At 38.2% G+C, this 21,822-nt stretch overlaps 1 protein-coding gene across 3 annotated transcripts in view; it reads left to right on the top strand.

Annotated features, from left to right (window-relative positions):
* The window catches only part of kcnip4a (potassium voltage-gated channel interacting protein 4a), a 915,543-nt gene that overhangs the window by 778,558 nt on the left and 115,163 nt on the right, over positions 1–21,822 (top strand). For all 3 annotated transcript variants that reach the window (XM_051928636.1, XM_028801760.2, XM_051928635.1), the window contains exon 2: positions 2,944–3,068. In XM_051928636.1, the coding sequence (XP_051784596.1) occupies positions 2,944–3,068 (125 nt within the window). The remainder of the gene's footprint in view (positions 1–2,943; positions 3,069–21,822) is intronic.

Genomic DNA, 21,822 nt, shown 5'->3' on the forward strand with positions numbered 1-21,822 from the left:
CGAGAAGCAGATCATAGAATGGTTGAAACTGTTGCCCCTAACGTTGCGCCACGGCGTGTGCTTCGTTTATACCTCGTGTCTTCTCATTAAACTTTTATCTCGCAAATATGTTATTGCAATCCGCAGCGGGAGCGTTTCTATTAACTTAATTTAAAGTTACGTTTTACACCGTGCTTTGTTTCCCTTATGAACATGCTTGTATGCTTAACTCGCTCCGTTCTCAATTGTTTAATTAATTTTTTGCTCTTCGCTGTTTGCGGCTGTTCCTCCATTTCCCCGTACTTCGTTCTTTTATCTCGCGAATATCTTATTGCAATCCTTAACGGGAGCGTTTCAATAAACTGATTGAAAATAGTTTTGCATTTACCTTTTTAGTAAAAGGCGAGCTTTTAAGCCTGAGAAATCACCCCGTAAATGCACACGTTTAATTGCACATGTGTTAATATGTATGGTTACACAGTATTAAAAGACAGTGAAAAACGTCAGTTACCTTTGTTCCCGTGTTTGATAAAAGGTGAGCTTTTAAGCCTGAGAAATCACCCCGTAAATGCACACGTTTAATTGCACATGTGTTAATATGTATGCTCACACAGTATTAAAACACAGTCAAAAATTAACGTAATTTACCTTCGTTCCCGCGTGTGACTCGTGCTGTAAATGTCTTCCTTGTTTTTAGTTCACGTGATTACGTAGGAGGCGTGATGACGCGATACGTGACTCCGCCTCCTCCATTACAGTGTATGGACAAAAAATATGTTCCAGTTATGACCATTACGCTTTGAATTTCGAAATGAAACCTGCCTAACTTTTGTAAGTAAGCTGTAAGGAATGAGCCTGCCAAATTTCAGCCTTCCACCTACACGGGAAGTTGGAGAATTAGTGATGAGTGAGTCAGTGAGTGAGTCAGTCAGTGAGGGCTTTGCCTTTTATTATTATAGATGATCTCTCCTGAATTGTTTTATGGTGCTGGTGGGAGGTACAAAAAAAGGATAAAGTCAAACTATCTGTTAATTTATTGTGTAATCAGGACTATGGGAAACACCATGAAATACATAAACTTACTATATTCAAGCAGGGGGCACTGCTGCAGCGCACCAGCTCTAGGGGACTGGATTTGAATCTCAGCCTGGGCACTCTTATGTGGAGTTTGTAGTTTGGTATATCAAATCACTTTACCATCCGGGTTTAGTTAACCGGATATACAATTTAAAGAGATTGTTATTTTCATGGGAATTGTTACATATACATTATTTTCACTTTTACTTTAAAACTTGGATCGCATTGAATTTTGATTCCATATTTAGATTTACATTGTGACAACGCAACATATAATTGCCCGTGAGTGAATATCTTTTCTTTCTCCCTAATAAATAAACTGACTTTTTCGAATGTTTGTCCCTGTGATTTGTTAATTGTCGTAGCAAAAGCTGTTCTCACAGGAAACTGTAAGCATTTTAATACGAATGGCATATCAAGAGCTCCTTTTGTGCCTTATGTTATTCACAGAATATGTACTATATTACCTTTCTTGTCGCCTGTTAAAATTTTACATGTTAGAATTGTTCGACCAAATTTTAATACAACTAATCATGTTCCATTGCATAGTCCATCACTCATGCATAAATTACGCAATAACATTACGATACATCCTTTTTCAACAGTAATTCAGCCGTTGGAAAACCGGACGGTGTTAACGCTTGTAGATATTCTATGGGATATTGTAAATTGATGTTTTCATCTTCCGTACGATCACCACCAACTGCTTCAGCATAGTCTATTGATACACATTTAATTAAATTTCCCATGTAACCGATCGACAATTTTCACGTTAATTCGTTTGACTTTGTTTCTCGCTGCCATATTTAGATGAATGGGTGACTGTAAACTGTATCTTCGTAAGTGTGTGTGTGCATGCGTGTGTGTGTGTTCATAAGTATGCCCTTTAATGGATTGGTGTCTGTCCAGGTGAAGTGCTGGAATGCACCTGATGACCGTGGTCTTGTTTGAAAATAGTTGTAAGCATGGCGTGAGTTGAAAGAATCTCATGGCAAAAGTTTCCGTCTCACGTGACTTGCTTCCAAAGGTTGTAAGTATGGCGTGACTTGAAAGAATCTCATGGTAAAAGTCTCCGTCTCGCGGAACTTCCTTAAAAAACGTCTTTTCAAAAAGTCATGTCCCAAGATTTTTTTATTATAATAGAGAGATATGCATTTTGATTAACTGGTAAATTGAAATTAGCCCCTGAGCAGGTGTGTAGATGAGAGTGCCATGCGATGTCCTTGTGCATTGACCAGTGCTCATTGCTACTTGTCACTCATATAAGGATGGCCCCTGCAATCCTATATTAAGCAGATCAGAAAATGTATGAATTCAGCATCACTAATTAAACTATACCACTAAAGATGCACAACACAACAACTCAGTGTTTTTCACTTTAAAAGTTTCAAGTTTTAAAATGATTTGCATTTTTAAATTAATCCCTGCTTGCTAAAAAAGTCATTATGACCATGAGGAATATAAGCTGTTCACATAGCAAGGGAAATAAAATGAATTCCAAATACAGTAATCTTAATTGGTATGAGTTCAGAGATACATTATGCAATATGTATAACTACATAGATACACTTTATAAGCAAAAGAGTTAATAAACTCTTTTAGCTTTTGCTTATTAAAGAAAATTGATATTCATGACCATACCTTTAATTTTTATACAGTATAAGAAACTGTTATTTGATATTGGTAATGGAAAATAATTATGTATTTATTTCAATGCAGGTATGTAGGGCTTTTTTTTAGAGTTTATTTAACTGGAATTTCAATTACTTGTGTGGGTAATTATTCATTCTATGTTTGTCTAGATTTAAATGCTAGTTTCTCTTTTAATCACTTTACCCAAATGCCTAAACTGTAACTTTCTATAAGAGTGATCATTTTTCTTTGCAGACAGCGTTGAAGATGAATTGGAAATGGCCACTGTCCGTCACCGTCCTGAGGGACTGGAGCAGCTGGAGGCACAAACTCAATTCACAAAGAAGGAACTTCAGATCCTGTACAGAGGATTTAAAAACGTGAGTGGAGTAACAACAACCATTTTCATATGGATGAGAAATTATTCCATTCAACCCTAGTTAATTTTTAACAGTTGCCTTAACAGACTGGCCTTAAAGAGAGAATTTATTGAAGTGAATTTGACTTTTGAGTTTTTATTGGGCTACTATAACAAATGTAATTTTTTTTTTCTGACTAACAAAGATAAACATTTCATTTTTCACATTAACTGTTACTATTAAGGTTTATTTTTATACATTGTGCTGTCTCTCTTGTAATGCTTATCATACTAAAATGACAATGAATTGGAGGGAACTTCTTAATTTTTATTGAAAATATAAACAATCGTTTTAATTGGATTAATTTTATAAATTTTATTAAAGATTTCAGGATTCTGTATTGATATTCATGTGAACTTGGGCATTTTGTTTACAGTGGATAAGATTTAAACTGTGGTTGTAAACTAATGAAACTTTAAACACCAATTTTCTAATTTGTATAGCATTTGCATTCTAATTACAGTTACTTTTTTGTACAATTTGACAAGGGTTGCTCCAAAAAAAAAAGCTTTAGCAATGTATAAAAAATAAAGCATTAAACATCTACACCAGCATTTCCAGCGCAGGAATTCCAGTTAAGTGGTGCTTGTATTGTAACTATTTTGGTTTCCACCAGGGGACTGAGTTAATAGACTTAGTGAGTGGAGTTACCCTCATCTGATTACAGTGGTGTTTGCATTCAGGATTTTGTTGGGAATGTCTGCTCTCTTTATCTTAAGCAGGAAACACCACTGATCTTGATTTTGGTCACAGAGTGAAATAAATTAAAGGCATGCTCCTTGAAATCTGCACACACTTTTCTAAAAAATCAAGAATATAAGAACACAAATATTTTGATGAAAATAGGCCATTCAGTTGCATTCAAAATATCATCAAGTTGAAGACTGAAAGTGCTGGAACATGCTGTTGGGATTCACAATTTTTGGGAAAGCAGCTCCCCCCTTGTCCCCTGTCTATAAGATAAACTTTTAGCCTCTGTAGTCATTCCTCGTATTTCAACCTCCACTGTTGCAGAATGTATAAAAGCTCTTCTCTGACCTTTATTTGGCATGTGATGCCTCCTCTTAACTACGTCCTTCATCTTCATGACCATGTCCAAATCTGTTGCTTATCAACCTGTATAACACTAAAGTCACATCCTATCAGAGATAGGGAAGCAAAAGAAGAGCATGCCATTAACCAGTGTTAATGCTTCCCCACTGTTTCTTGTGTCGAATTTGGAATGATAGAATTTTTCTCTTTTATCATGGATTTTGCAAATTATCTTGCTATTTTATGAAATAATGTATTTATTTTACTTTGCTATCCTGCCTTTTCTTTGTTCTTTTTACTAATATCCAAGCACTTAAGTCTGATTTTTGTCACCTCTTACATGTGCTCGGCCACCATAATTTGGTATCTAAATCCGGCTTTAGTATGTGAGTGTTTTTTATGTACAGCCAATGCTGTTTCATGTAACATCAATATACCGTATGACTACAGAACTGGCTTTGTGTTCAACATGAAGCTCTTTGAAATCTAACAAAATGCAGTCAGTATTCCACTGAGAAACAGTCAGTACTTACCTTTTCATACAAACTTAAATGACCTTACTTTGATATGGTGTATTTGTCTGTGTTTTTTTCAGATTGTTATTAATATTTGGTTAGGTGTATGGCCATCAGGTACTTTTTTGCAGTTATCTTTTTAAGCACATTTACGCATAATGTGAAAGGGCACCTACTGTGGTCACCATGTCTGTCCATCTGACATCTGCATGAAACAAATCAGTCCTCAATGGACTGATCTGGTTGAAATTTGTTTGTTTGTTGGGAAGTTTGAATTTTATTTAGATAGTATCTTGAATACAGTGTGCTGCAGAATGTTTTGAAATTTCAGAAATGGTGAATTTTCTATTTCGACTAGCTTGAAACATTGTACATGACTTTATGGATTGTTTACTGTTTCAGATTCAATTTGAGGGAGGTTACTTCAACCTTTGTATTTTTTAGATTTTCCACTTTTACTCATTCAGCAGCCACCCCAGACAGCAAAACACTGAAGCATGTGCAGAATCATGTGTGGTGCAGTGGTTTGTGCTTAATATGCTACCTATAGAAGCATCTTATTTGGCTGCATGGTGGCATGCACAAACCTGTCACAGTACCTAACGTCTCCTTGAAATCATAATAAGTAAGTGGCATGACGTTTGCAAGCATAAAAGTAAAAAATTCAAGCAATGTAGTTTATGTAGAAATGAATGAAAGAGAAACAAAGTTGCCTAGCTGTGCCTTGGTGACACTTTATTCCTGCAGTAAACATGTATTTAGGATTTCTATTACACTAAAAACAACCTCACAGCTGCATTGTCTGTAGATCACAATGATTAAATATTTCTCTGAATTTACTGGCGGAGTGCCATAATGATCTGTCGTTCATCATAGTTGAATGCAGCTTTGAGACTTCACCACAGAGTTCAAATCTTCATTGGTTACTTATTTGAAAATGTTTATATTTAAGAGAGTTGGACTAAAATTATCAGTAAACCCTTCACAATCAATAACTAACAGTAACACATCAATCAGTGCATTATTTTTCATTATTTGACTTGGACTCTGCAGTCTGTGAAAATTTCAGCCACCACAAGCCTATGTGAGCTTTGTTTTTAACTACATGATATTGTACAATAGAAATAAATACATGATGTACTCAACTAACACATGAAATTACACTATATGTTCACTGTTATTTTTTAATATGACTCATTGCTACGAAAATAATCAGCAAAATTGTGATAACTAAATAATTGAAGGAGTAAGTAGTACATTTTTTAAATTCCTCGATTTTTTCAAAATAGTTAACTAAGTGCTAGAAAACAGCTGAATGCTATGCTTTGTGATGATGAATCTAAAGGTACATTAATTCTCTACAGATTCCCAAATTAAACCTGTAATTTCCTCTTACTTTTTTTTACCCCATGCCCCCTTTGACTACTATACCTCCGGACAATAAACATTTGCTTTGAGTTTGCTGGTTTTTTTTTACAATAATGGTTAGGTGTCACTTTAAACATCCTGTGTCTCTGTTCCCTTATTAAACAGTTTAAAGGGCCAAGCAGACAGTATCATTCTTGCTCTTCCATATCTCAATATGCTGAATTTGCTAGACTAAGTAATTATAAAGACCAGTATTTTAGAGTTATCTGTTAGTAGATCACGTAGTTAATAGACGTAGACTAATTTTACCCAGGAGGTGTAGTTAGCAGTGTTGCTTAACACTGCTTAGACCAAAGCTCAAGTCCCTGCTCGAATTCCTTCATGTAAATTGTTGATGTTTTACACATTTAAAGAGTTTCTCTGAAACATATGTTGTCAGATTGGTGACTCTAAACTGGCGCAATGAGACCATGTATGAATGTATCTTTTAATCCTCTGGACTAGTTTCTCAGACTAATTTCTGCTTTCAGACATTGCTCCTTGAATAGACTGCCTGCAGTCTTGCATTAGAAAAGTAGGGTTCAAAAAATGAATGATTAGATCAGAGCATGTACTCATGAGCTAAAGAAATTAATCTATCCACTTTATGAACCTGCTTATAGCAATTAAAGAAAAGTGGCTTCTATCCTAGCAGTAAGGCAAGAGCCAAAACTGGATGCTAAAACTGTGGTAGGATTTCTGCATTTCACAGTTGTGCTATACCTATGTTGTCAATTAAAAACACTAAAAGTCCTCTATTTCCAATAACTTAATTTCTTAAGGTCTGAGATTCACAACAGTTTGTGCACATTAGGTTTAGGAACTGTTGTATAGTAGGTGTGGATTTAAATTATTTTGAATTAGATGGTTCACATCAATGTTATTGATGATCTCCATTGAGCTGAATGGCCTATTCTTGTCAAATCTGCTCTAATGCTGGCTACACTATTGCATAACAGAAACAACAAGTCAGAAAGCAAAATAAAGTAGGGAAATGTTTAATGAAATCTTTAACTATACACAAATTAAAAATTTCAAAGAAAAGCTGTACTATAAAATGTGAATTCGCTCAAACTGTATTTGATTTTACTTCCTGGAAGTTGTTGACACACTTTCAATGTAAATGTATACATTAATTGGTATTATTATTGTGGTATGCTTTGACTTATAACATGATTAATTCAAGGATAAAACAAAATTTACAAGTTTAGGGTATCCTTGGTTGTTTGGCCTTAACAGCAGCCTGTTCTATTTTAGTATTGCAGTGAGTTTTATGGCAGAGATGGATGAGTGTAAGTGATTCTCCAGCTGGAAGTAATTGTCTCACATGCTACCTCAGCACAAATCATTTGTTTTTTTTAAAAAAAGATGTAATTAAGTCAGATAAAGGCTCTATATGTTCAAACATAATTTTCAATAAACAAAATAGGTGTCTCCATTTAGATAGTGGAGTTTTTGAGTAAAGATATAAGAAAGTGTGTAACAGTATTGTTAGCCTTATCCATTTGCAGACAGCAATGATTGACATTCTGAGTTGTATCATATAAAGTTTATTTTGCTACAATTTATCTCAGAAGATTTAGACACAAGGAAGGAAACAGACCAGAGTGAAATGTCAGTTAAATTAACATAAGCAGAACAAAACTAAAGATTAGTGTTATATCAAATGCTACAAAAGGCAAAATAATGGAATAGGAGTGACCAGGTGAAGAAATGTCAAAAAACTAGTTAGAAATTCATTACTAAAAAGTCTGTCTTATCTTTCACAAACAGAAACAAAACTCAAAAATTGTAGTTTGTTTTTTTTTTTTTGCCAGAAGCATTGAAGCCTAATACATGGAAGGAAACCTAAATATTAACCTGATTCTCTCAAGAAGATTTGTTTTGTTTTTGTTTTGGGACACAAATCGGATGACTGGGAAGTGTACCATTTCAATCTTTTATCTCGTCACATTTATGATATCAGTGCACTGCAGTTCTGGAAGATTTTACCTAGAAATTTTGGGGGAACTCAAAATGATGGTGCCCAAGGGAAAGCAAAATGTTGTCAGGAAAAATAGAAAATATTTGTAATTACTTTGAAGCAGAAACCTAGCAAAAATATAGGTAAGTAAGTAATGGATTCTGTGACTCAAAACACCTAATGTATAGTACCTTAGGAAAATATGTAAAAATCAAGCACAGTTCATAACAGGAGGGACTGTTAGATGCTGAAATCCTCCACCTCTGTGCAAAACTGCTGAGAATAAACTACAAAGTGGTTCTATAGGTTTCTTATGTGGTACATTCGATAATGATTCCTATATTCTATTTATTCCTATATTAACCTTTTTGTAAACGGTTAGCTGAGTAACAATTGTTTGCCTCAAGCATTATGGCTTTTTTTTTTTAAACGTTCAGCCCACCATTTTAGTAAGAGGGCACCCTCAGCTGCCATTGTTGGTAAATGGCTATCAGGATGGTATGTCTAAATTGTCCCCTGAATGTAGTTACTCTGGGGGCATAAAAGTAAAAAAGATTTCATAGCATACTGAGGTACTGAGGAAGGCCAGAACAACCAAAATCGTTAGGTAGTAGTAGAGGGTTCAGTCCTGGGACGGTTTTTACCTGCTTGTATTTTATGAAGGGTATACAGGGTGAACGACCATTAATAACCCAGTTGCCCTAGCTCTCCAGAACTGTGACTGTGTTAGTGAAATCTCTGTTAAAAATGAAAGTGGACCTATAGAGGTTTTTGTTTTCTCCAGAGATACTGCAGACTGGAATTTACTACACTACACTAATGGACTACACTCTACTCTTGTGGTAGTGACTGATACCCATATTGTGTATTGTTAGGATCAATTTAAATTAATCACTTTGGAACTACATTGTTGTACGTTGTGGTTAATTTAATTGGTAATTTCAGATAGACAGAACTTTATTTGTCTCCAGAGGGAAATTTGGCTTTTTACAGAAGCTCTTTAAATAAATAAATAAACACTTTGGTCTGAACACACACCAGAATGACTATGAAGGAAGAAAACTCAAAAAAGAGAAAAGTTGTGCCTTGGTTGTCACAGTCACAGTGAGGCATTATGCAGATGTATTGCTGTGGTATAAAGGAGCCCCAGTTGTGTTTCTTGACACTTCTGCTGAATAATTCATTGGCTGAAAGTATTCATTGTTAGTGTATCAGCGAAAGGATGTGCAGCATTGTTCATAATGGCGCTCAGATTTCTTTTAATTCTCTCCTTCGCCACTACTTCCAGGGGCTCCAGAGTGCATCATGTAATGGAGCTATGGGTGTACATTGTTTATTTTATAAAATGTATCATTTATAGTTTACCTGTAAACTTGTCGCAGTGCTCTGAGCCTATATTCAGTGAAAGCACTATATGAATATAAACTGAAGTGAATTAGAAATAAAATGTTAAAGCTGCAAAGATAACTAAGAGTGCTCTTCTCAGATGGCCAAACATTTTTCGGTGGATGCTAGTGACCCATGAAGTAACCAAAATATTTAATGTTCATTCTTTGCCCCTGCTGGAAGGCCTCAGAAATGTTCATACTGTGTTGCTACCTCCAGAATTGTCCATGGTTTTGTTTAATGGTAACTCCCTGCTGTGACGATGTGGGTTCTGCTCCACACTCCCATCTTCCTTCTGGGAGCCCTTGATCCCGACACCATTGGTAATGTCACCGATGAGCGTGGCAGTGAGGCACAACAATGAAGCAAGGGGATTGTGCAAAAAGTGCAAAGTGCTTTTATTTAAAAATTAACAAAACAAATCAGTGTTCAAATAAATAAGTGCAGTGCTTCTCAATCCTTAAATAAATAATCCATTAAAACAGAGGTGACTCTGTGAAGTAGATAGATAGATAGATAGATAGATAGATAGATAGATAGATAGATAGATAGAGTGAGTATCTATCTATCTATCTATCTATCTATCTTTATTAATCCCCAAGGGAAAATTCACATACTCCAGCAGCAGCATACTGATAAAAAACAATATTAAATTAAAGAGTGATAAAAATGCAGGTAAAACAGACAATAACTTTGTATAATGTTATCGTTTACCCCCCCAGGTGGAACTGAAGAGTCGCATAGTGTGGGGGAGGAACGATCTCCTCAGTCTGTCAGTGGAGCAGGACAGTGACAGCAATAATAATATAATAATACAATAATAATTATATAATCCAATAGACAAAAATATTTTAAAAACAACGAGGTTAAAACAATGGCTAGAAGCTGTCTTTTTAAATCAACCCAGTGCCTTTCTACTGGTGACTCCCCTGCTTCTTCTGTCCAGGCTATGCACCAGGGGAGCCACCCTACCTGCACCTGACCTTCAGTCTACCTTCTGATCTGGAGGCTTCCCGATCCCTTGCTTCAGTTCAGCTCTGGGGAGTCCGCTGGGGAATCCACCTCCCAAGCTTCCCGACTCCCGCTGTCTTCTGTGGCGAGCCATCCTTCTTCTGATCACTCCTGCTCCTCACAATGCTCAGCGGGAGCGACCACTACCAACTGCCCTAGGTGTCGGCCAAACACCCCGCTAGGGCTCACTGTCCAGCTGTCTGTGAGCCTGCGCTCGCTCTCTCTCTTGCACCGGCTATTCTCTCCCTGCTTCGCACCTTTTTCTCCATCAGCCCCCTTTGTCTTTTCTTCCTTATTTCCTCCTTTTTTTTCCCCCCTATAGCCGCCTCGTGCTTCTATTTATCACGGGGACATGGATCAGCTGTGGCAATCAGCAGCTCCCGGGAACAATTATGGGTGTGGACGACTCCTCATCTGTGCACTTAAGTGAGAACTGCCCGCATCACGAATTTTCCGGGAACCAATCCGCCACAGTACTACGCCCCCTTTCTAACTCGTGAAGACAGCGATCATTTATTTAAAAAGTGGCCTTCTTGACGTGAGCTGTGGACCAGCTACACCACACCTGCCCATTGCAAAAAACATTTGTGCTTGACACACTGTACTTTGGGTGGTAGGCAGGGTCTTGAACATGTGTATTATCTTTGATCATTCTTGACTTGTGTGTTTTATATAGTAAATGCCAATTTTTTTAATGATGCTAAATGCTGTTTTTTTTCTTCAGAGTTATGATGGTATTGAGAGATGACCCAATCACACACTTATTAAACCTAATTGTTTTTACATGATTGCTTGCCAGAAATACCCTTTCCAATAAATAGTCAGTATTCTTTCACTTTATATTATAAAATTTCACTTTGATAGAAATTTCAGATATCATTTAGATCTCAAATACAATCCTTTACTATATAGAATTTTCTTAGAAAACAGGTTTAGAGTGCTTAGGGACCCAGAAAAATATAAAAACCATATAACACTGACATGCATACAGGCACACATCCATTTAATAGACATCAATAAATGAAAAGATTATTATAATTTTGCATCTTCTATTTCCAAAAGTGGCAATTATATGACAAATAAGTTTAATAAGAGAACAAAATTTAGCTAATTTAAGGCAAAATATATTGTCAGTTGAAATGAAGGAAATAACAAACCTCCAGCTGACTGTTTGGCCCCCACAACCCTTTTCCAGATATGCTAAAATATTGAAGCTTTCTTGTTACTGTCTGTAATTGTGATCAGACATTGTTGACAAAGGTACTTGACCCACCTAATGACTCATTCCATAGCCAAGAAGAGTTTCTCTGTCAAGACAGCAGTGGCAGCAAGTACCACAGCAGGATACTGACAAGAAAAAAATAAATTAAAATGGCAAGAGCTGTTTGAGATAAATGCCATTATTTCTGTTTAAATAATAAGCAACCAGTAGACATTTTTTTCAATATGAATAACTGAATCAAAAACTCTAATTAATATGCTATGATAGTCATGTGTTTTCAGGCTTTAACTACATGCAGAGACCATTGCGGCATCCCTTATGCAGTACAAACTGGCAGACATTACCTTCCACAAAAGTCTTCTCTTGTAAATTTTTAAAAGACTTGCATCTTGTGATTAATTTGTTCATGTATATTCATAAATCCTATTATGTAAAGGACACTGAGGCCATTTGTATCTTTACATGATTGAAGCAAGATTTAAAATCAGATTTAAAGTTAGCTTAAATCTAATTTAGGGACTTTGGAATGTCACTTATATGCTTAAAAGTCTTACAACTACTAACAATCCTAACAACAGCTTTTTTAATTAGTTTAATTCGTCACCAATCTATGGCTTTGTACACACGTAGCAAAAAATCAAACATGATCACATAGACATTTGAACTTAATTGTATTGTTATAAAAGTGACCATAATGATTTGACTCAACATAATAGAATTTAAAAACTTTACATACATGATCACATAATCAAGAGAACTTAATTATACTGTTGCATGAGTGGCCACAATAATTTTTCTCAAAACAATTTGAAATTAAAATATAGACTTAAAAACACGTAAGGAAACATACAGTAAAGCTGAACACAAAAGATTCTTAATACTTTAGTAGTCAGGGTATTGTCACATGTACAAAGTTCAATGTAATTCTTATATGCATGTTTAACCAACATGTAACATGCATGTTTTCAACATTATGCAATAATGTTCATTTGCATGTTAGTTGGGTGTTTTTAATATATTTAGACTTTACAAAAGTTAAAAATGATTACTACTGAATTGATGATGTCATTGCTACAGGCCTTGTCTTGTACGTTTTGGTTACAGTTTCACTGAAATACTTTAAGAAAAAGACAGATGCAGGAGATTTAAATCGGCAAAATGATACAGCACAAGTCCTGTATCACACAAAGTAATAGAAAAACATTGGGGCTAAGCATAGTATGGTTTAGCTTTTTTTCCTTATTGCTAGTGGAAAAACAGCACAATTGCCTGATTACTTTCATCCCAAGACAAAAACCCATGCTCCAACAGAAATTACTTTCATGACTGCTGTGTGACTAAATAAGTGTTTGTTTTTTTTCTTGAGTGAGTAGTATAATTAGTGAACTAATATAATTATTCCCTGATATGGCACTTATTTTTTGTTTATGATCTTTTTAAATTTTTTTTTGTGCTTAATGCAATATATGTGCTATCACACTTAAAAAAATGAAATTAGTCTGTAAATGTTTGCTACTGGGCAGCACGGTGGCACAGTGGTAGCGCTGCTGCCTCGCAGTTAGGAGACCTGGGTTCGCTTCCTGGGTCCACCCTGCGTGGAGTTTGCATGTTCTCCCCGTGTCTGCGTGGGTTTCCTCCGGGCGCTCCGGTTTCCTCCCACAGTCCAAAGACATGCAGGTTAGGTGGATTGGCAATTCTAAATTGGCCCTAGTGTGTGCTTGGTGTGTGGGTGTGTTTGTGTGTGTCCTGCGGTGGGTTGGCACCCTGCCCGGGATTGGTTCCCTGCCTTGTGCCCTGTGTTGGCTGGGATTGGCTCCAGCAGACCCCCGTGACCCTGTGTTTGGATTCAGCGGGTTGGAAAATGGATGGATGTTTGCTACTGAAGTAAATGAATTTGAAAACAGGCACCTGAGCCATTTAGTAGAATAAATACTTACAGAAACCTAAACTACAAAACCTTTTTAGATAAAAATCAAGGGATGTTCTAATACTTAACTTCCATACACAGAACTGTATTTGGAGAACTTTGTGCAAGTCTGGTTACCACAACACTAGAAGCATAACCTACTTTGATTAGATAAAGGAACTGAATTTCTTTGAGGCTAAGCTAAGATGTAATAAATAGGTCTTTCAATTTCCCAAAGTCATTAATACAGTTTGAGACATCATAGATCTTGTACATACATATGAATACTTCTTGTGGTTGACATACTATGGGAAACTAATATAAATTAAGAAAGTGGGCATTCTCGAGAGAAACCAGCAAAACAAAGAGTCTTAGGAGGCTTTAACAAACTTTTGGCTCTAACAGCTTTTCTGAGAGATCCAGAGGAGATACTAGGACAGCTTAGCTATTAGCTATAGACATAGGCATTACACAATGAATTATGTAATTTACAGATTTTTTTATGAAAGCAAATAAATTAAGAAGTTAACATGCAGTTATAAATTGATCACTGAATTGACATTTGCAAGCATTAAAGCAATTGCTGTATAGCTTGTGATTTCACGCTTTTGATAGATAGATAGATAGATAGATAGATAGATAGATACTTTATTAATCCCAATGGGAAATTCACATTCTTCAGCAGCAGCATACTGATACAATAAATAATATTAAATTAAAGAATGATAATAATACAGGTGAAAAAAACAGACAATAACTAAGTATAATGTTAAATATTAACGTTTACCCCCCCCTGGTGGAATTAAAGAGTCGCATAGTTTGGGGGAGGAACGATCTCCTCAATCTGTCTGTGGAGCAGGACAGTGACAGCAGTCTGTCGCTGAAGCTGCTCTTCTGTCTGGAGATGACATTATTTAATGGATGCAGTGGATTCTCCATAATTGATAGGAGCCTGCTGAGCGCCCTTCGCTCTGCCACAGATGTTAAACTGTCCAGCTCCATGCCAACAATAGAGCCTGCCTTCCTCACCAGTTTGTCCAGGCGTGAGGCGTCTTTCCTCTTAATGCTGCCTCCCCAGCACACCACTGCGTAGAAGAGGGCGCTCGCCACAACTGTTTGATAGAACATCTGCAGCATCTTATTGCAGATGTTGAAGGAAGCCAGCCTTCTAAGGAAGTATAACCGGCTTTGTCCTTTCTTGCACAGCGCATCAGTATTGGCAGTCCAGTCAATGAGTCATGGCGGTTCACCAGATCTGCTTTATACAGAAAACAAACAGAATAACCAATCAATAGTTTAATGTCTCATTTTTGTATACAGGATTTGTAGAAAGATGAACAAAGCATATGTTTTCTGACCTAATCAGGCAAGCTACATCTGTTTATAAGCTGATTGAAATAATGATGGGATTAAGAAACCCAAGAGAACTCCCTTTGCATGTAATAGATTGTCCAGAGAAATTCTAAAAGAAAACCTAGCTGGTAAGAACATAATAGATGGTGCTATTTAAAGAACCAAATAGAAAAGTTAATAAAAAAATATCTGCTGTCTCTCTGGGCCCACCTTAGCAGGTATTGAATCCCTGACAAAAAGGTAGAATAGCTTATCCACTTGCCCACCAAAAGTACTATACCCCCAACACTCCCTTAAACCTCCTCTCGCAATTTTCTCTCTCTTTCTTTCTAATACTTCCTTCCTACCTTCCTCCCCACGAGCAATGATCTTCCCTTTCATCCAAACTCTCATTGATCTCCTAGTATGGGGGAGATTTATACCCCATTCTTTCTGGCCAAGCCCCTGAGCCACTTTCAGAGATGCCATATTAGAGCTCTGCCTAGTAACCACTAGTAATTCTGGCCCCTTGAGCATTTCTGTGATCTTAAAATGCAAGGTCTCTATGGCAGCTACCAACCATTTGAGTGTTTCCATAGTCCCATACACTGCCCTTTTAAACCGTGCTCCCTCAAGCATCCAGGAAGTGTTTCCCATGTCCTCGCCTGTATACAGTATGTCCATCCATCCATTTTTCTGTTCAACTTAACAGTTCATGGTTTTGAGAAGCTAATGCCTCCCCTAGCAGTATTTCGAGTATGGAGAGAGAGCCAACCATGAATAGGGCCCTAGCCCATTACAAGGTGTACTTGCATCCAGTTGCACAGAAATGAAATAAATAGGACACAGATAGCATGCATCTTCAAAACACTACCTAATTGGATGAACTGCAGATGCAAACTTTTCTGCTTCATGAGGCATGTTTCAAAAAACAAAACAAAAGGCTTTTGTTTTAATAACAATGATTTTGTTAGAAAGATTGTTAGCAGCCATTTCTAGTAGTAGAGGATGCTCCAACACTAATTATGCAGTTGAAACTATTGCATATATTACAGTTGTAAGCAACTGCACTGTAAAGCAGATTTTGGATTTTTTCAAACAAAACTTTGCTTAAAGCAGTGTTTCTCAACCTTTAAGTATTTGCTACCCGAGTTTTCATAATAGTTTTAATCACGCCCCCCTAATGTTTTTTTGAAACCCAAATAAAATTTATTCTTATATTTTTTGCTGTTGATACACCGCTGCAAGTTTAAAATTTCCCTACGAACAGCGAAATTACGCTGCATATGGCAACATTCGTGCCCCCTTTTTTGTAACTTCACAGTTTGAGAACCGCTGGCTTAAAGCCATGGATTGCTGATGTATTGTTGCCAGATCAGGAGAAAATGTTGCAGAACTACTACGTCACTAGACAAACAGTAGCAGAAAAAAAGGACATTCTTGTCTTGTACAGTGCATCCGGAAAGTATTCACAGTGCATCACTTTTCCCACATTTTGTTATGTTACAGCCTTATTCCAAAATGGATTAAATTCATTTTTTTCCTCAGAATTCTACACACAACACCCCATAATGACAACGTGAAAAAAGTTTACTTGAGGTTTTTGCAAATTTATTAAGAATAAAAAAACTGAGAAATCACATGTACATAAGTATTCACAGCCTTTGCTCAATACTTTGTCGATACACCTTTGGCAGCAATTACAGCCTCAAGTCTTTTTGAATATGATGCCACAAGCTTGGCACACCTATCCTTGGCCAGTATCACCCATTCCTCTTTGCAGCACCTCTCAAGCTCCATCAGGTTGGATGGTAAGCGTCAGTGCACAGCTATTTTAAGATCTCTCCAGAGATGTTCAATCGGATTCGAATCAGTCTGGGCTCTGGCTGGGCCACTCAAGGACATTCACAGAGTTGTCCTGAAGCCACTCCTTTGATATCTTGGCTGTGTGCTTAGGGTCGTTGTCCTGCTGAAAGATGAACTGTCGCCCCAGTCTGAGGTCAAGAGCGCTCTGGAGCAGGTTTTCATCCAGGATGTCTCTGTACATTGCTGCAGTCATCTTTCCCTTTATCCTGACTAGTCTCCCAGATCCCTGCTGCCACCACCATGCTTCACTGTAGGGATGGTATTGGCCTGGTGATGAGCTTTGCCTGGTTTCCTCCAAACGTGACGCCTGTCATTCACACCAAAGAGTTCAAGCTTTGTCTCATCAGACCAGAGAATTTTCTTTCTCATGGTCCGAGAGTCCTTCAGGTGCCTTTTGGCAAACTCCAGGCGGTCTGCCATATGCCTTTTACTAAGGAGTGGCTTCCGTCTAGCCACTCTACCATACAGGCCTGATTGGTGGATTGCTGCAGAGACGGTTGTCCTTCTGGAAGGTTCTCCTCTCTCCACAGAGGACCTCTGGAGCTCTGACAAAGTGACCATCGGGTTCTTGGTCACCTCCCTGACTAAGGCCCTTCTCCCCTGATCACTCAGTTTAGATGGCCGGCCACCTCTAGGAAGAGTCCTGGTGGTTTCGAACTTCTTCCACTTACGGATGATGGAGGCCACTGTGCTCATTGGGACCTTCAAAGCAGCAGAAATTTTTCTGTAACCTTCCCCAGATTTGTGCCTCGAGACAATCCTGTCTCGGAGGTCTACAGACATTTCCTTTGACTTCATGCTTGGTTTGTGCTCTGACATGAACTGTCAAATGTGGGACCTTATATGGACAGGTGTGTGCCTTTCCAAATCATGTCCAATCAACTGAATTTACCACAGGTGGACTTCAGTTAAGCTGCATAAACATCTCAAGGATGATCAGGGGAAACAGGATGCACCTGAGCTCAATTTTGAGCTTCATGGCAAAGGCTGTGAATACTTATGTACATGTGCTTTCTGTTTTTTTATTTTTAAAAAAATTGCAAAAATCTCAAGTAAACTTTTTTCACGTTGTCATTATGGGGTGTTGTGTGTAGAATTCTGAGGAAAAAAATGAATTTAATCCATTTTGGAATAAGGCTGTAACATAACAAAATGTGGAAAAAGTGATGCGATGTGAATACTTTCTGGATGCACTGTATAATAATAAACACAAAAAAGGCAGAGTTTACATAATATTTCTAAACTGAAAATGATGATCTATGTACTTTTTTGATCTAGTTTCTGATCTTATGGTGAAATTTCAACCTACCCAATGCAGTAAATAAAAAGGTCTACTTAACTCAATTAAATGCATCAGGCATGTAAAATTTTAGTACACCAAATACCTAACAGTGAAGTGTCTAAACTAATTTCTTAAATGAATATTGCTAATGAATCAAAAACTTAAACATACATACATAAGTAGTTAGGAGTCATGAGTACCATGCAAATGTATACTATTCACAATGAATTATAAGTCTACTAAGCATCCTTGGGAGTTCTGGAATGGACAGTTTTTTGCGGAATCTTATTTTCATCTGCCACAAGTGTCATAAATGTTGTGCAGGAGGGCAAATAATCATAGGCTACAACATAATTATTAATAATTGTACTTGGCCACATTCACACTGACAACAGATCATTCTTGAGTTAAGAGATATCAGAATTCATCAGCATTGAACAATAGTAATGCTTTTGCTTATAGCTTGAAACTTGCATTTATAGTGTTTCAGTTTTCATAAAACAATAATAATAATGATGATGATAATAAAAATCCTTAAACTTGAGTGGTATTAAAGACACAGGCATGGCAAAATAAATGATCAAAACAGCAACATGAATGCAATTCTACATTCTGAATGCATTGTAAAGAGTGATTTCAAAATACAGTATAAGCATCTTCCACATGAACTTAAGATTTTTGTTAAAACTTGGCAAGTGTCATTCTCTGTTGCTCACTTGATTGATGACACTCCTTACATTTGACATTTGCTCCTGGTTTGCAAAATCTATATATATAATTCACTAATCCAGAAGACAAGTAGCCAACCATGGAAAGCACGCCGGAAGGGGCGTAGATTCACTAAACCGCAGACAAGTAAGACGCCAATGGCGCACGCAGGAAGGAGCCACGCCCACCAACTCTTAGACCATTGGATACGACGAAAAAATCACAGCCACGCCCACCAACTCGGACGTGACGCCTCGAAAAACATGCCGTCATTTCTGTTTGTCTGTGCCACAGGCCACTTGCAGCTCTGAGCCACGTTGACTTTTCATTAGTCAACCTCAGTGGAATCTTGGTTCACACAGAGGCAGCGCCAGAGAGAGACAGAGGCACACACAGGCAGCGTGAGAGAGAGAGCCGCGCGCACACACAGGCAGCGACAGAGGCAGCGCCAGAGAGACAGAGGCACACACACACACACAGGCAACGCCAGAGAGAGAGACAGAGGCATACACAGACAGCGCGAGAGAGACAGCCACGCACACACACACAGAGGCAACGCCAGAGAGAGACAAGCGCACACACAGGCAGCGCGCGAGAGAGAGCCACGCACACACACAGAGGCAGCGCGAGAGAGAGCCGCACACACACAGAGGCAACACCAGAGAGAGACAAGCGCACACACAGGCTGCGCGCGAGAGAGAGCCACGCACACACACAGAGGCAGCGCCACAGAGAGACAGAGGCACACACAGGCAGCGCAAGAGAGAGCCGCGCAATCCTTTAAAACTGAAGTTAAAACACAATGAAGGAAGCAGTCTTTAAAAACCAATAAGCCCTGTGCCTCTTTTTCATTAGCGTCTCACCTGCTTCAGGCCCTGCAACAGTCGAGACGCTCTCTCTGCAGCTGACCTTCTCTGTGCCTGACTCCACTACTGTCAGTCGCCTGATTAAAAACGGCCTTTTGAAGGTGAGCTATGGACCCGCTATACCACAGGAACACATTGCCTTCGAGTCTGCTCTCGCTCACTCTAACGTACCGGCTTTCTCTCTCTCTCTCTCTCCTCACTCGCTCACACACTGCACAGGGGAGAAATGCCCGAAGCACGAGTCTACCCGGAAACCATTTCAGCCACACTTCCATGCCCCTCGCTACACTGTGAGTGCGATGATTATTTATTTAAAAATGGGCTTTTGAAGGGGAGCTGTGGACCCGCTATACCACAGGATCACCTGTGACATTACCTTCACATTGTTTTCCTTTTATTTATAATCCTGTTGAGCAGATCAGAAACCCAGGCAAACAACACTGAATAATCAATAGCTCCAACTACTTTGTCCGCCCCAACTCCTCACCTGAGTCGGTTTCGTCTCTGTTCAGCAGTGTTTGCCAAACTCGGTCCTGGTGAACCCCTGTGGCTGCAGGGTTTTGTTCCAACCAGATTCCTAATCATTAATGCCGGTGAAACTCATCCGGGATAAGTCGGTTTTTCAAACGCAGCCGTGTAGCAGATTAGTCTAGCAAGATGTAATAATCCTAGATGAATGCGCGCCCTCGCGCTGAGTTAAAAGCCAATATATATTGAGTCTACAAAACATGATCAGCAAGTCTTTGATAAGCTACAACAAAATGATGAAAGAACGGGCGCATTTTTTTCACACAAGCTGAGTGGGTGGGTGTTAGTTAGTTAATTAGCAACTCGAAGGATTTCAAGATATAATATACACAAGAGGTAACACTGCAAAAGCGGCCCAAACCAGAAAAGACAGCTGGCAAAAAGTGGCTGACAAATTAAACGCGTGTGCATTGTACTTACTGAAAGCAGCGTTACGGATTTTGCAAATGTTCATTTTTTTCCCTCTGCTTAAAAAACATTGAAAAAGCAGCGCAAAGCGAACCCACAATCTTCCACTGTCTCCTTACTGCAAAGCATCCGTACTACTACAGCGCCACAAGGCAGTTAAAGAATGCACCGGGCTACATGTTCATTTTTTCCCCTGTGCTTTAAAGACATTAAAAAACTGTTTCTCAACTGTGACTCCGGAACAACTCAGTACGCGAAATGCGGCCAGAATCGCAAACAATGAAAACTCTACGTGACTCACAGGTAGTGATGGGCCGCTCGATACTCAGGTTTCGACACTGTGTCGAGCTTTCGAAGCACTGCAGATTTTAATACTTGATCGAATAATGACATCTGTGATTTAAGGATTTCACATTTTCTTTCTCAAATGTGCTTACCTATATCGTGACAAAGTACAGGGATAAACCTTTATTTTCTGTCTACTCCGTTTTAATTAAGACAGAGCAAAGAAAACATTTAAGGCTATTAAATGTGATCTCAAGAAAAGATCAGGGTTAATTATAATACTAATAACAGGAGCGATTATAATGATACTGTGCAAAAGTAAATACTAATTGAAAGAGCCGGGAATGCACGAGGTGAGGCGTCTTATTTTGTTTAACTCTTGCTATCGTATAGTGCATTCTGCCTGTCGGCGTTAGTTATATTTATATTTTTTAGACATCACACTACAAGCTGCTGACGAACCCTTCTCGTTGTCAGTCTGTAGCTATGAAAAAATAAAAGCAATACGACTTTTAACAGACGTCATTGAAGTGTATCATAAGTTTCTGTAACGTTGATGAAAATGGCCAGGAGGTGTCACGAGAGAGGTGAGTGTCAAATGCTTCGAAGCTTCGATACGATTTCCGACACAATTGCTTCAAACGTGTTGATGCTTCCTGAGGCTTCACCCCGTCCATCACTACTCACAGGTTACTGAACGAGAAATCAGCAGACTAGCATGATGGATGGGGCGTAATGGGCGTCCTTCCCCTCTCCTCCGGATTTTTCAAATGTTAATTTTTTCCCTGTGCTTAAAAATCATTAAAAAAACGGCCTGATTATGCGGCGTATGGTACGCCGCGGGTTGGCTAGTAGGTTTTTATTATTCATTTTCTTATTTTATAAACTTTTCTGATATTATGTGTTGAACAGATGGTAAGTTGACCCACTGCCTGACACCACAGATAAATGTAATCTATCAGCCACAAATATAGTATATAGTTTACATAACCTGTACA

This window comes from Erpetoichthys calabaricus, chromosome 5 (genome assembly GCF_900747795.2).
Source record: "Erpetoichthys calabaricus chromosome 5, fErpCal1.3, whole genome shotgun sequence".
In the NCBI taxonomy this organism is placed as follows: Eukaryota; Metazoa; Chordata; class Cladistia; order Polypteriformes; family Polypteridae; genus Erpetoichthys; species Erpetoichthys calabaricus.